Genomic DNA, 13,774 nt, shown 5'->3' with positions numbered 1-13,774 from the left:
CGCAATCAGATTATGATCAGATTGTGTGCGTTTTTTTTTTTTAAACACCACTCAATCATCTCAGGAAAATGCTCTGCTTGTTTGTGGAAGACAAAGGGTCGGTGTTCGACATCTGTTGTAATCTTTCCCGGCAGCAGCCTGCGTTCAGAGTGCATGCCATCTACACGTTCCGTCGTCGGTTTCCAATCTGGTTCACGGCCTCCGCTGCTCGTGACTTTAACCGTCACAGCCTGACGGGCGGCGCAGGAAGAGCCACGCATGCAGCAGCAGCAGTCTGAGCTCCGGCGCAGGATGAATGGTGGCGGTGTTGGCTTTGGTGTTGAGTTAATGGCAGACTGGTGTAGCCCTACAATGAAGCAGTCTGCCATATGAAGTCAGTCAGGCAGTGAGTCACAGTAGAGCCAGCACAAAACAACACAACACAACACCGTCCATCTGCTGCTCCCTGCCACAACATACACCCAGAAATGCTGAAAGCTGATGCTTTCTCTTCAAGGGAAAAAGAAAAGGGCACCTAGTTCAGTTTTTCAGATCATGATGACTGAAGTCATATTTAAGCTAGCAAACCTTAATTTAGAAACAAAATGAGACGTCACTGTGGAGAACAGGGAGCAGTGCTCCATCACTGTCTGTCACACACGTAATATACAGACTGTACAAAATGAGCAGCGTTAGCATTTTAATACTGAATAGTATTTACCCCATTGATCAGCTAAGACCCATGCCAAGGATGAGCATTGTTAGCATATATAGCAGTTGTATTTTGCTCATATCTTCCATTTTTTTCTTCCAGCTGTCTGTTCTTGAGGAACACTTTAACAAAATGATGAATGTACTTTTTAATATCTACCTCAGTAAGTTCAGTCTGAGGTCTTGGTGGATGGAGATCCAGGATTATTGGTTCTGTTAAGGGCTTGGTATTAAGATGATAAGCTCCAGACTATAGCTTCATGTTGACCATGCAGTCTTGAAAGCAGTATTGATCTTTATGGGATTTAATTTATGGAGGTATTGATATTGAACGCTCTGTTAGAAAACATTTCCCCTAAATCAGAGCACAGGCTCCCGTTTTAGGGCAAAAAAAAAAAAGAAAAAAAAAAAAGCTGCCTCTCAGAGCTAGATATTTAAATTAAAGCAATTCAAGGCACACTTCTCCATGATCGGTTAAAGTTGCAGTCCTTTTCTTGTACTCTTCACAATCACACTGAGAGGACTGGACAAAATTGGCACGTAAAATTATGTAGATGACAGAAGCAGTTCTTATGATTGCAACATCACAGCCATTACTGCCTGATTATTACTAAACTATTCATCTTCTTCCTCTTCTCAGACCCGTATGAGGACCATTCAGGCTCTCTGCGTCTCATCACCATTAAACCCATGACGGCCCAGCCAACCTACTCCTACCCTTCCTCCTCCTCCCACAGCCAAGACTCTGTGGTCCTCAACGGGGAGGTGGTGAGTCTGCACGCATACACACACGGATCCTGTATACATAGTGTACAAACACCTTCAAGGCTTTATCGCACTCAACTGTGAGGGGAGTCTGCAGTGTTGACAGTGTAGGGCAGAGCAAAGACTAGCGCATCATCATAATGATGAGTCACAGCGTAACATATAGTGTGGAGGCATTTGGTCATCACATTAGTGCCGCAGATATTTTTTCACTCAATCTTTGGTTCATGTTTATATTTAACACGGTTGCTTGTTGTTTTACTTTATTGATTTCAAAAAGGATGTGCCAAATATGTTGTAATAGTCGTCTGAGGTTTTTGGGCCAATGATTAATTAGCTCAAACTGATTGACAGATAGCTGGAATGAGGGTTAGTAATCCTGTTAAAGATCCTATATGATGCACTTTTCTGTTTTGAAATCCAAATGAGGATATATTTGTGGTTTTGAGCATCAACAACCATCTGAATGTCGTTTGAAAATGTAGCAGACAGGTTTGAACTGTTAGCCTAAAGGCCTGCTCCGTTGTTACAGAAGTCCTGATGGCTTGTTTTAAAGCTTTGATATTTCCACGGCACTCATACAGAATCTAGACCTGATTTATCATCATAAAAGACGTGGAAAACGTCATTCCATATAATATGGAACTTTAAAAATAGCCACCAGATCGTGGGGTTAGCTCAAACAGGGACAGATCCCCGTTATGCAGAGTTGCACTTCTGTCACGATGCATCCTCTCTTCCTCTGATCTCTCACCCCCTCTGCCTCCTTTCCTCCTTTTCCACCTCAACCCCCTGCACCTCAGTGCAGCTGAGACAGCAATACAAAGGCAAACAATAAATTATCCCCCAATCTATAAACCCAATACCGGAAAATCCCCGATGGGGATCTCTGGTTTTCCTGTTCATCCGCGGCTGACTGGGCAGCATTAGCAGAACATATCAGGTTTTGGGCACAACACACGCTGTAATCAGACTACAGGGGAGGTTTGTCAAACACATCGCTCCGTCTTCGAAGCACAGAAAAAAAAAGAACAAAGGAAGATTTCATGGTTCAATATTAAAACATCTGTCGGTCGTCCCTTTAGCATTCGGAGCTCTGTCGCCTGACAACTTTCAATTCAATATTGAAATTTGTCATTTGCAGGCGAACCATGGTGGGTTGAAGCAGAAGTCGGACATCGAGCACTACAGGAACAAACTGCGCCAAAAAGCCCGGAGGAAAGGCTACGGCGAGTTCTCGCTGACTGAGAGCAACAGCCACGGTTACAGTCACCGTGACAACCGGCACGGTCGCCACGACAATGGGGTCAAGGAGCCAATGACTGCGGAGGAGAAGAGGGCGTCCTTCGCAGGATGCCATAAGAGGTACGGCAGCAGGCGGCGCTCCGGTCCAACGTGGACCAGAAAAAACGTGAAATTATTCAATTTGAGTGTATTAAAAAGCCGGATTTTGTATAAAAACACACGCAGGTCGCTCTGCAGTCGGAGCTTTGGCCTGAACTGCAATGAAGACGACTACAACCTTAAAAGTACATCCAAGAAGTGGCAGTCTGACAAAAATGTTTGACCATCCCAAAATTAGAAGATTAGAGTTCAGCATCAAAGTCTAAATCTGTTTCATTATTGAAGTCAATGAAATTATTCTGTTTCTGTTCCACTTCACTTCATCGTTGTTCAAGGAGCAGGCTATTGAAGTAAGTGTGCCACTGATTAATCTTACTTTTATCAATGGATGGTTTAAAAAAACAAAATCCATAATAAAAAGGTAGATTTAGTGTGGATCTGTAGCTGAAGAATATAGTTGCTAAGCAACGCTTAAGGATGGAGTGAAAAGTGAAGTATGATTTTTGATCAGAAGATTAATATTTTACATTTCAACAGTGAAGTGCCTGTTTGCTTCTCATTGTCCCAAACTGATTCAAAACATTCAGCCTTTTTACACATTTAATGAATCTCTTTATCTGCCACACAAGCCACAACTCCAACCAATCAAGCAGCACTAAATAACCTGGAGGAAAGTATTCCATCCGCCCTGATAGAGACTCCACATTGTCCTCATTTGCCTCGATTAAATTCAGCTGCAGTCTGCTGTAATCACTTGACACACATTTAGTTTCATTGTGAATTGTGTTGGAGCGAGTAGAAGAAGCACACAGTGGGTTGGGCTGATTATTCTAAATTTGTATTAAACTGCCTCACTGCCACAAAAAAAAAAAAAAAAAAAAAAAAAAAAAAACAGACCGCTCAGTCTTGAAACTAGGCGCAAACATTGAACAAATGGAAATGATTTGAATTTGGTGAACAAAGGTCAAAGTTCACTGACTTTATAAGGCATGAATTTGTCCATAATATAATGATAATATTTGAGAATAAAATGTTGATGTGATGAAATTGATTTATTCAGCATTGTTACCTTGATGCTTTGGACTGCCACCGTAATTTCTATTCCGGGATTACATCCAGCTGTACTGAAGACAAAACCAACTTTTGGATTTAGTGAGTGAATTCTAAATTCCTCGTCCGTTGAAGTAAATCAAAGGTGGATGTGATCTGTAATAAATTGTCTCATTTTGCATCTTTGGCCTAAAGCAAATGCACCAGGATTTTAATTATTCACTACATTAAAAGCTTTTTTTTTTTTTTTAAACTGTCCCACCAGGTACTCCCACCCACGGGAGCCCACCTACTGGAGCAGACAGTCCCTGAGCAGCCCGAGCCCGGTGGAGACAGAGATGGACCTGCTCGTGCTTAGAGAGCGGTCCAGGCGGGGCATCCGAAACAACGGCTACGACGTGAGTGAACGGAGAACTTTTGGAGCCAGAAATGAGGCCAGTGCACGATGCAGGGAAGAAAAAGGTCAGAGAGATAAAATAAAGATGAGTTTAAAAAATGTCGGTGATCTGAAGCAAACAGCAGGACTAAGGAGCTGCGGGTAGAGATGTGAGAGAGAAAGCTTTGCTCTACCTCAACCTCTGACCAGGTGAGTCACACAGAGAAATGATGAAATCCTTCCTCTCCCAGAAGAAGAAAAAGCTCTGCCACTTTGTCAGACCAATAAAATAATCTGCTGAGAATCCTTTCTTTCCGTTCATTACTCTAACTCTGACACTCTGAGCTCACACCAGAAGGATTAAAAAAAATTACCTTTCAAACTATAAACCTACACAGAACACAAAGCAGAAGACACTGAGGAAGTATGAAGGAGAAGGAGGGAAATGACAAAACGATTAGAGAAAGAGTGATTCCTTCATTTTAAAGGCGGTGAGGGATGTAGAACAGAGGAAGATAAAATGGAGACCGAGTGTGACTGAACTCTCCTAATGCTGCTGCTCATCTGCACCGCAGCAACAGCAGCAACGGTGCTACCTCGTTGAATGTCAATGACTCTGAATATGATTATAGCCTATTCATGGATTCAGATGGGAGGCTCGAAAGCAGTTAATAGCTTCAGATGCGCCAAACTCTTTGAAACTGCACAAGGAGAACAGAGCACGTTTGTGAGTATGTAAGCAGTAGGCACACACGACGTGTTTTTGGTACAACTAACCTCCTATACTCTGCTTTTGGTTTGAAGCTGTGTGTGATTTCTACCCGCCTCATGCTCGTGTGTGTGAGAGTACGCAGTGTGCAACCGTTATGCAATGATTCAATATCGTTTATCAAATTTTTAGTGGAATCCTGTTGTGATGATATGATCAGACTTTATAATCTGTTCAGAGAAAATTCCAATTAAAAGCTGACAGATATTGAAGCTTTTTGATGTCTGATTGAATTAATAATCATTAATTATTTCTGCTGTGATTCTGCATAAACGTTACATAAAATAATTTATACGTCAGCACTGGAAAATGGTTTTATTAATGGAATGGGATTATCCAGCCCTGAAGGTACAGCTCTACTATATCTCACATGATTCCCTACTAACAGGTACTTACTGGGGGGGTATGAGGTTTATATGTTAATTATTTTTTACAATTAATCACCTATTTTTCATTTTAATGGTGGGTAAAACTGCGAGCGGCATTACAAATGGATTTGTGATGTTGGTCTGAATAGAACAAACAGCTACGACACAGCATGACCTCTCCAACCTCCTCAGTTGTAACACATCAACACCGCATGTTGTGATTAAAGGTGCACACTGATTCTGACTGGTGCTGCATGAATATATGAAGTACGCGTGTGGTGGGCCCACTCTCACAGATTCTCTAAGTGGAAGGACAACAACTGCAAAGATGTAGAAATGTGCTCAAATCTGCACAAAATGAAATTGTAGATGTTTAATACTGTCCCTTGAAATCTGCTTTGAACAGCGGGTGTTTTTGAAGGGAGATAAAGGTGTCAGCTCATAATTAAACCCCAAAAATAAATGAACATATGTACATGCTCTGCAGACGAATCAGCTCCATCAGGTGCAGAACTGAATTTTTCAGTTTCCAAGAGGATTTCTTTATTTAAAACTGACTTGGCAACTGTAGCTGTATTTTCTGTGACCGTCTGTTTTCCAGCTCCTCCATTAGCTGTCGAACTCACTGACACAGGACTCGTCCAGAAATACTTTAGAGACTGTTCAGAGACGGATGTCCATGTCCTCTGGACTTATTGGACGGGCTGACAGATGCGTTCTCTCTCCCTCCACAGGGCGAACCTGAACCGTTTGAGGAGACCAACGTGGACCGTCTGATGAGCTCTCTCGGTTACGGCGGTGGATCTACCGGCACCGGGAACGGCAGCTTGGGGGTGAAAGCTCACCGCGGCTCCGACTCCTCCACGCTCAGCTCTCAGCCGTCCATTGACGAGGTCCGCACGCAGATGCACATGTTGCTAGGCAACGCCTTCAGTCTGGCACCTCCGGACCACGACCCGCCTTCTCCTCCAACCAAGTAAACTCAAGTTTTGTTGTGTGTAGGAAAGAAAAGAGCGCGGTGCCCTCTGAACTCGGCCCGCTCTCAAAAGGCTGTTTTTAGAAAGTACAGCAGATTTATCTGACCTTTCTTAACTTCTCCCATCTTTTGTCGGCAGCCACCACCGTCACCACCACCATGCCCACAGTGCTTACAACCCCTCCCACACCAGCCACTACAGTGACGGGGTCACCAGCGCCCCGGGGACCATGAACCACCCCTGTGGGGGCAGGCAGAGGAGCGCGGGCTATGAGGACATGCACCAGTGTAGCCTGCCCAAACCGGTGAGCACCAGGAGGAGGCTGAAGGCTCAGTTCTCCCAAACGGGATCACAGACAACTTTTAGCTCTCTAATCGCCTCCACCGTGTTCTGTTGACCAGCTCCTGAGGAAAAATTTATTTGGCTCATCATCCGCTCCACCAGCTAGTCTGTAACTTTGTCAGCCATTCAGTGTTGGGCAGGTAGCGCACAGTGGGAGTTTTCAAGCTTCTATGAAAACAGCTGGTGATGCTGGAAAAAAACAAAACAAAACAGTATGGCTACTGGACGTAAGACCAAAACTGTGATTCTGAATGTCACATCCTAACCAGACAATCATCTCATTTCATCTGGAGTTTTAGCTTTGTCATACGGTTGCTTCTGGTTTTGTACTCGCCCTGTTGCGTCCAGACGACACCTCTGAATTCTATTTGTGGTTCCCGCAGGGTTTCCGATTCACTCAGCTTCCTGATATGGGCATTGGTTCGCCCCCTCCACTGATCCCCTCTAGACCAGGACCGCCACCTGGGACCTCACTACGACGGTACCACCCACACTCACAAATATAGCCAAATACACACTCACCCAAACAGACGCTTGGATCAGAAAATGTAGGAAAAAAAAAAACAAAACAAAACATCGGAAAGAAAATCTGTAAATACCAATAAAATAAAGAAACTCTGATTCCTCTGTAAAAACAAAGCTACAGACTGATGTAAATGTTCTGCATTCCACTGTGTTCAGCTTCAGCTCTGAAGCAAACGTTCACATGTGGCATTTCAAACAATTCTTTGTTGACCACTCAGCAAAATGCATCAAAATATCAACCGGCATCGTTCCATATGTTCCTCAGAGCTCCTCGATGCCAGCTGCCTCTTCATTTAAATGCTGTTGCTGGGCACTTTAGCACTGCGGAGAGCGAGCGACTGCTCTGCTGTTCTTGGCTCGCTCGGAGGAACGCCGTCTCCATCTAGTGGAAAAAAAATAAGACAATTGGCCAACTTCAACATGCTCCAGTCGCGATGTGGTGCAGACTGTCGGGAAAGAAACCTTCAAAAGTGCTCCAACTCAGCTGATCTAATAAGAATATAATTGAGATATTTAGAGCTTCATTTAGATATAATTATGGTTTTGACAGAGACGGCCATGCTCGTTTTCTAATTATAGCAAATTGGACTTTGAATCAGAACCAAGGCTGTGTGACCATTACTCCTGCTTTAAAACCAGAACTTAAATGTTTTAGTAGTTAATCACTCAGCTCCTCTGTGCCCTCAGGGATGAAGAGTGCAGCAAGTTAATTCCTCTTTCATATCCAGTGCGAGGCATCAGTGTGCAGGCTGCATTATGGTCCTGATCTTTGACAGCACCTTTATCACTCCTGAAGTACTTTGCTGTCTTTTAACATAAATATATGTGGAATATACCGCAGCCAGGGCTGCTACAGTGGAGAGGAGGATGCCGCCATGGAGAAATAAAATGCAAAATGGATGCATGCCGCATTGAAAATGGAAAATAATGGTCTGCACGGACAACGTGCTCAGGCTCTGGAGCAATAAATCAGTGGAAACTTCCTGAAATTATAACCAGATGTCAAAAGGGACGCTCAAGATGATTTAAGTGTATTTTGAGGCTTTCTCTGTGCCTGGGGAGGAAACAACTGAATCACTTCTTTATTTTCGTTCATCTAAATGTGTTCCCAGGGATTGAGTTAGCTGCAGCTCAGAACAATAAAGGTCACATTCAGACTTAGTTGCTGGAGTATGTAGGCTACACATCCCCACGTTAAAGTAAAACTCTTTGCATCGTCTGTGTTTACCCTTCAACCTGCAAAAACATTTTAACTGAAGCATTTTTCTGTTGCTAAAATATTTTCTGAGTCATTCTGTCACTTTTTCTACTTTTTGACCTCCAGAGAAAGAAAGATTCAGTTTGTATTGACTTTATTTTTATTTATTTTTTGCTAAAGCAATCAAGACTAAAATTTCCTTCAGAAATCTTCGTTATTATTTTTTTTTAAATCTTATTTTCTATCAGCATCCACGTCACAGCAATGAAGGAGTAGGAGTAGTAAAGTCCATAATTAAACATTTCAGAAAATTTCTGCTTCATTGCTGATTAGCTGGTTGATGAAAAGCGCCTGTCCCTCCTCTCCTCCTGCAGCTCTACCCCCGATGTGAGTCTGAAACCTCGTGTGTCAGAGGCCTCAGACCTCCAGGCCCAGCAGCACAACGGCGCCCCCTACCTGCCGCTGTCCAGGACCCCCTTCCCTGCCGTTACCGTCGACCAGTCCATCACCACCTACTCAGGCAAGAGTACGAACTTTAGGATGCTGAAATGGAGACAAAGCTCACCGAGTGTGTGACTGATTGACTGAATCTATGTGTGCATCTTGCAGGAAACCCAATAACAGCAGTCTACGCTATATCATCCAACCGCCCGGGCTACTCGGACTACTTTGTCATGTCGCCGCCGTCCTCGTACCGTAGCCCGTCCTGGATGTCTTACCCGCCTGAGCCAGAAGACCTGCCGAGGCAGTGGAACGACACGCCGGTGAGACACACGGTTCACCCACTGAGCTGCCAACACTTCAGTTACAAGTGTGTTCCAGTGTGTGACGCAGCTTTTCTTCTTCTTCTTCTTCCCCCTGCAGAACTCTCGTCACCTTGAAACAATCTGCTGAAGTCGTCCACCTGTGACACTGAGTGGAAGCTCGGTGGGTCAGCGCTGCCTGTATAATATGTCACGACCATGTTCAGATTTTCTGCAACTTGTTGCCCTTTTGCAAATGTCATTTTACAAAGTTGAACGTTCTTTATTCTTATACACAGAGATTATTCATGTTTGGTGGGTAAACAAACTGATGTCTTAGAAATGTGAAGGAAGGATGTCAAACAGTGATTCACCATCTCCTTCCTGAGGTGATCATCGAAGAGCTAACGTGTTAGCTTACTAGCTTAGCTCAGTCACTTATAACGGTTTTACTCCCACAGTGGAGGCTTGATAGGTTCTTTAATTTTGGACTTTCTGGCTCTCCATCCCTTTTCATCACACACTTGGTGACCAACTGTAAATGCTGAGTAGAAAACAAAGCTACGTGTCCGTCTGTATTCCTGCAGGTGTCTCTTTGGATGGGTCCTTCTCACTGAAGACTCTGCAGCTTTACCTTCGTCACCACCCGACCTCCATCCATCTACCCTCAGCCCTTTTATGAGTCATCGGCCCTGTAAGCCCTTTCACCTCCTCTCCGGTCTCTTCACTGATACAAACGCTCAGCCATAGCTTTCTCTCTCTGTCTGTATTCGTTCTGCTCCCTGAGCCCCCGGCCCCTCCGGGCCCCTGTTCAACCATCTCTTATGTAGACTGCCTCCTCTGTAGTGACCATCACTGTACAGCCAGAGGCCCCCCCCCCCCCCACACCCCCCACACCCCCCACGCTGCTGAACTTAACCGAACTGAGACGAATCTGTACTGTGACGACACAAAGTGAACGGGGTGAGTCCAGTGCAGCACGACATGCAGCGCGGTGTGACACGTTCTCCGCCCAGCACACAACGGCCCTCAGCACTGCGTCATCAGTACAGCAGTGCCCCCAGCCGTGGCCAGTAGTCCACTGCTCTGAAATGGGCTGGACTGGACTGGACCATCCTGGACTTTTTTCCTGAAGTCCACTCTAAAGCCAGGAATGCTGGACTGACTTAAAACTGTGCTCTTTTTTTTTTTTTTGTTTGTTTTTGTTGGTTTTGTTTCTTTGTTTTTTGTTTTTCTTTTTTTTTTTTTTTGGACAAATCCAAATTCCTATGTAAACATTCTACAGCTGGTTAATGTGTATTTTAAACTTAAGTGACCAAAAAAAAAAAACAAAAAACAAAAAAAAGTCGAAGGAAAAAGGAAAAAAAAAAAAAAATCTTGTCTTGAATTGTCTCAATTTCAGTTTTTGGATATTTGTGTGGTTTTTGTCTTTTACTTTTGTGCATTGATTACTATCAATGGATTACTGTACAAAAAAAGATGTAGTGAGTGTTTCTCTTTCACTCACCTTATTTCAAGGCAAAAAAATAATTTACATTTTTGAAGCAGAGAAAACGGCGGCTTAGTTGTTTGTGGTTCATGATGGCATTTCTGTACTTTTAAAAAAGAATTACTTCGTTTACCTTTTTCCTTCATCGGATTCAGCAATGAAAATGAGAATTAGTCACTTTGTTCTGTCGATCATCTGTCTGATAATCATGAGGTGGACCAGAGTCAAACAGACACCCTGAAGTCCTGCAACCTGTAGCTCTGTGGTCGCTGCGGAGGTTATGGCGGGTACGAGCCATAGAAACATTCATCACACGACGAGTTGGATCGGAGCGGATTTCGCTTGTTGTTTGACTCCGGTCTGTTTGCAATTATGTGAACACAGCAGTATTCTTAGAAAAAAATACTTCTTTTACTTGAAAGGTGTGTACTGTATAAGGAACTTATCGTGGTCTGGATGCAGAGCGATGAGCACGTGGTGGCTGGAATGTGGAGTAGTACTGTTAAGAGACTCGCTGGGCTCGGATGAGCCGTGTACGTAACAATTAAATGTATTACTGTATATAGCAGATGATTTAACAAAGAGATTTATGCAAGTAGTGTGGGAGGGAAACTTTGCTTGACATTGCTCTGATGCCATTGTCCTTCCTTTTAGTTTCTCAGCGTTCTACGGTGGACTGTTTAAAAAAAAAGACTTTCTGGAGGATGCACACATTTCGGTATCATCTGGATCATCGTGGTTCATAGTGTTACTGACACACAACTCAAAATATTATAGAAAACATATTACAAAAAGAAAAAGATGGAGAGTTTAGAGTGACATGTGGAGCAGATCTAATCCTGCATTTACGGTATTCTTTGTTTAAACCTGATGTAGTGCTATAGTGGAAACAATGTAAAATTGAATACAAAGAATGTCAGTCTAAATTATAATCACCCTCATTTTTTTTGAGGGCAACTGGAAATCGATGAGTACTCTGTACGTTCCGCTTCTTATTTAGATGGTACCAAAGGAGTATATAGCCATATATTAACTTCACCAAGTGGACGTGAAAAAATAAGATATACAATGTTGTGTCAAAAGAAGCAAATGATACCAAATGAGAGTATACTAGACAGGAAATTAAGAGGCAGAGCGGAGGGATAGAATATATAGAAATATAAAAGTAATTAAGTATAGTTTGAAATGAAACAAGCACTTTTATGAAAAGCCCAAACCATGATGGAAAAAGAGCAGCATCAATGCAAAAATGTTGTATAGTATGAAATTCTCTGTAAAACTGCTTTTAAATCTCCAGACTCGACTGTAGCTACGCTTGAGGACGCCAACAACGAGCCAACGAGAAGCATGTGTGTTACACAACAACACGCAGACTACATATATGGAAGTTTTAAAGCCAGATTTTGATATTCTTTTTAGAGCCAACTCTCTTAAATTTGACTGTTCGAGAAGAAAATAAAAACTAAACTTGCCAGCTTTGAAACAACACTTGAGAATGAGAAAAGAAATATTTTGACATTAGACGTGAGGCAGGAAAAATGAGGAGAATCCTGTTCAGACTGTCTTGGTTGATGGTCAGTTTTCTTAAGGGGTGGGGTCTCTCTGGGGGACTTAGTGCCCAGTGTTTCTAAAAAAAATCCTGTCTAAAGCCTCATCTCTATATGTACGGCCTCCGATGCAAACTTAAAAAGGAGTTAACTTATAACTGTACTTAGATACGCTCTTTCCGTTGAGGTGTTTAAGATTCCTCCCTTTTGTAAATGTAGGTCTGCACATGATAAATATTAGATGTGGATATTTAGGTAGAAGAAAGCAAAGGCATGAGATCACAGTACGAGTGCACACGTAGTGTTATTAATGGAACCTGCAGGAAACACTGCATTTTGAATCATACTCATGTATAAAGTCATGTTTGGTTTCTCATTTAATTTGGCTCCATGTTAAATGGGGGGGAGGAACTGAGAGATTTGATGCTGTGCTATAAAGTTGATGTGCAATGTTTGTGCTTTACACGGGTAGCGGCGAGATGCTTTTATTGATGACGGATTCCGGAAACAACTGTCAGTAGGTTGTTTGTTTTTTGGGTTTTTTTTTTTTTTTTTCCTGCCGTTCAAGCCATGTCATGATGCTGTGATGTCATGTTGGCGCTGATGATGTCACACTGTTGTCACGGTGACGACAGCCATGAATGCTGTTGGATGTAGTTACGCAGAGAAAAAAAAATTTTGGGTGAATTTAAACAATAAAGACGATACATTTGTGAAAACGAACGCAATATTTGACCCATGTTGTTGATTAGTAAGCGTGTGTGTGTGTGTGTTATGTAATATGGAATATTTTCACTAGAGGGAGGCAGACACTTAGAATACAGGGCTACTTCAAACTTCAACTGCAAACTAAAACCAAAGTAAAGTAAAGTATTTCTCTGTTCGCATTTGTGCTTTTTTTTTTTTTTTTTTTTTTAACATGCAAAAGAAATCAAATTCATCCATCCATTGAGAGGTCAGGCTGTTGCACGATGAATAAAACATGTTTGAAGAATCATTTCTGTCCCTGAGATGAAAGCTGAGCCGCTCCTACAGCTTCTTGTCAGTGACCCTGACTCGTCAGATGCAGCGCTGAAGGTTTCTGTAAAATGAATCACAGGATGTATCAGCCTGCTCTTTAGGCCTCTAAAAGAATAATTTGTCACCGTGAAGAAGACGTTTTTTTTTGGATTAGATTATTTTTCCCTTGTTAGAGTGCCGGAGATGAGGGAAGTTTCCAAAACTTAGATTTCGTAATGTTCTTTTTAAACTCCTTGTTACCGACAGTTTCCAACTCAGTATTTCATTAGTTCAGGCTGTAAAGTTTAAATGGAGCTTCTAACAGGGAAGATTCAACGTTCATATGTAATTCGTATGTTAATTAGCTGCTTGGAAACGTAGGAAGCATCGTCCAATTAAGAGCAATGAGCCACGCAGACTTTTACTTTACCAGCACACGTTAAACAAGTTCTCTTCAGTAAGTTCATGTAAAGGCCTGAGTAATAAATGAATTTGTCTGAAATGTACAGCCTTATCTCATTAAACTTAATTAATTAGAACTTGGCAAACTAGTCATTTTTCTTTATATCAGCTTTGAACATTTTGAAGATTT

The 13,774-nt window shown here is 42.5% G+C and overlaps 1 protein-coding gene and 1 long non-coding RNA gene across 2 annotated transcripts in view; one reads left to right on the top strand and one right to left on the bottom strand.

Moving 5' to 3' along the window:
- The window catches only part of kiaa1549la (KIAA1549-like a), a 44,532-nt gene extending 34,213 nt beyond the window's left edge, over positions 1-10,319 (top strand). The window contains exons 13-22 of the mRNA XM_029522403.1: positions 1,331-1,455; positions 2,600-2,820; positions 4,115-4,247; positions 6,097-6,338; positions 6,478-6,643; positions 7,065-7,162; positions 8,779-8,924; positions 9,014-9,168; positions 9,269-9,331; positions 9,735-10,319. Coding sequence (XP_029378263.1) covers positions 1,331-1,455; positions 2,600-2,820; positions 4,115-4,247; positions 6,097-6,338; positions 6,478-6,643; positions 7,065-7,162; positions 8,779-8,924; positions 9,014-9,168; positions 9,269-9,298 — 1,316 coding nt within the window. The 3' untranslated portion in view covers positions 9,299-9,331; positions 9,735-10,319. The remainder of the gene's footprint in view (positions 1-1,330; positions 1,456-2,599; positions 2,821-4,114; positions 4,248-6,096; positions 6,339-6,477; positions 6,644-7,064; positions 7,163-8,778; positions 8,925-9,013; positions 9,169-9,268; positions 9,332-9,734) is intronic.
- A 2,758-nt stretch (positions 10,320-13,077) lies between these two features.
- Positions 13,078-13,774, bottom strand: part of LOC115056140 (uncharacterized) — a 42,196-nt gene continuing 41,499 nt past the window's right edge. Inside the window, exon 4 of the long non-coding RNA XR_003841770.1 lies at positions 13,078-13,264. This is a non-coding gene — a long non-coding RNA (uncharacterized LOC115056140). The remainder of the gene's footprint in view (positions 13,265-13,774) is intronic.

This window comes from Echeneis naucrates, chromosome 16 (genome assembly GCF_900963305.1).
Source record: "Echeneis naucrates chromosome 16, fEcheNa1.1, whole genome shotgun sequence".
NCBI classification, from domain to species: Eukaryota; Metazoa; Chordata; class Actinopteri; order Carangiformes; family Echeneidae; genus Echeneis; species Echeneis naucrates.
Note: the sequence above shows the minus strand (reverse complement) of the source record. Positions and strands in the feature narration are given on the sequence as shown.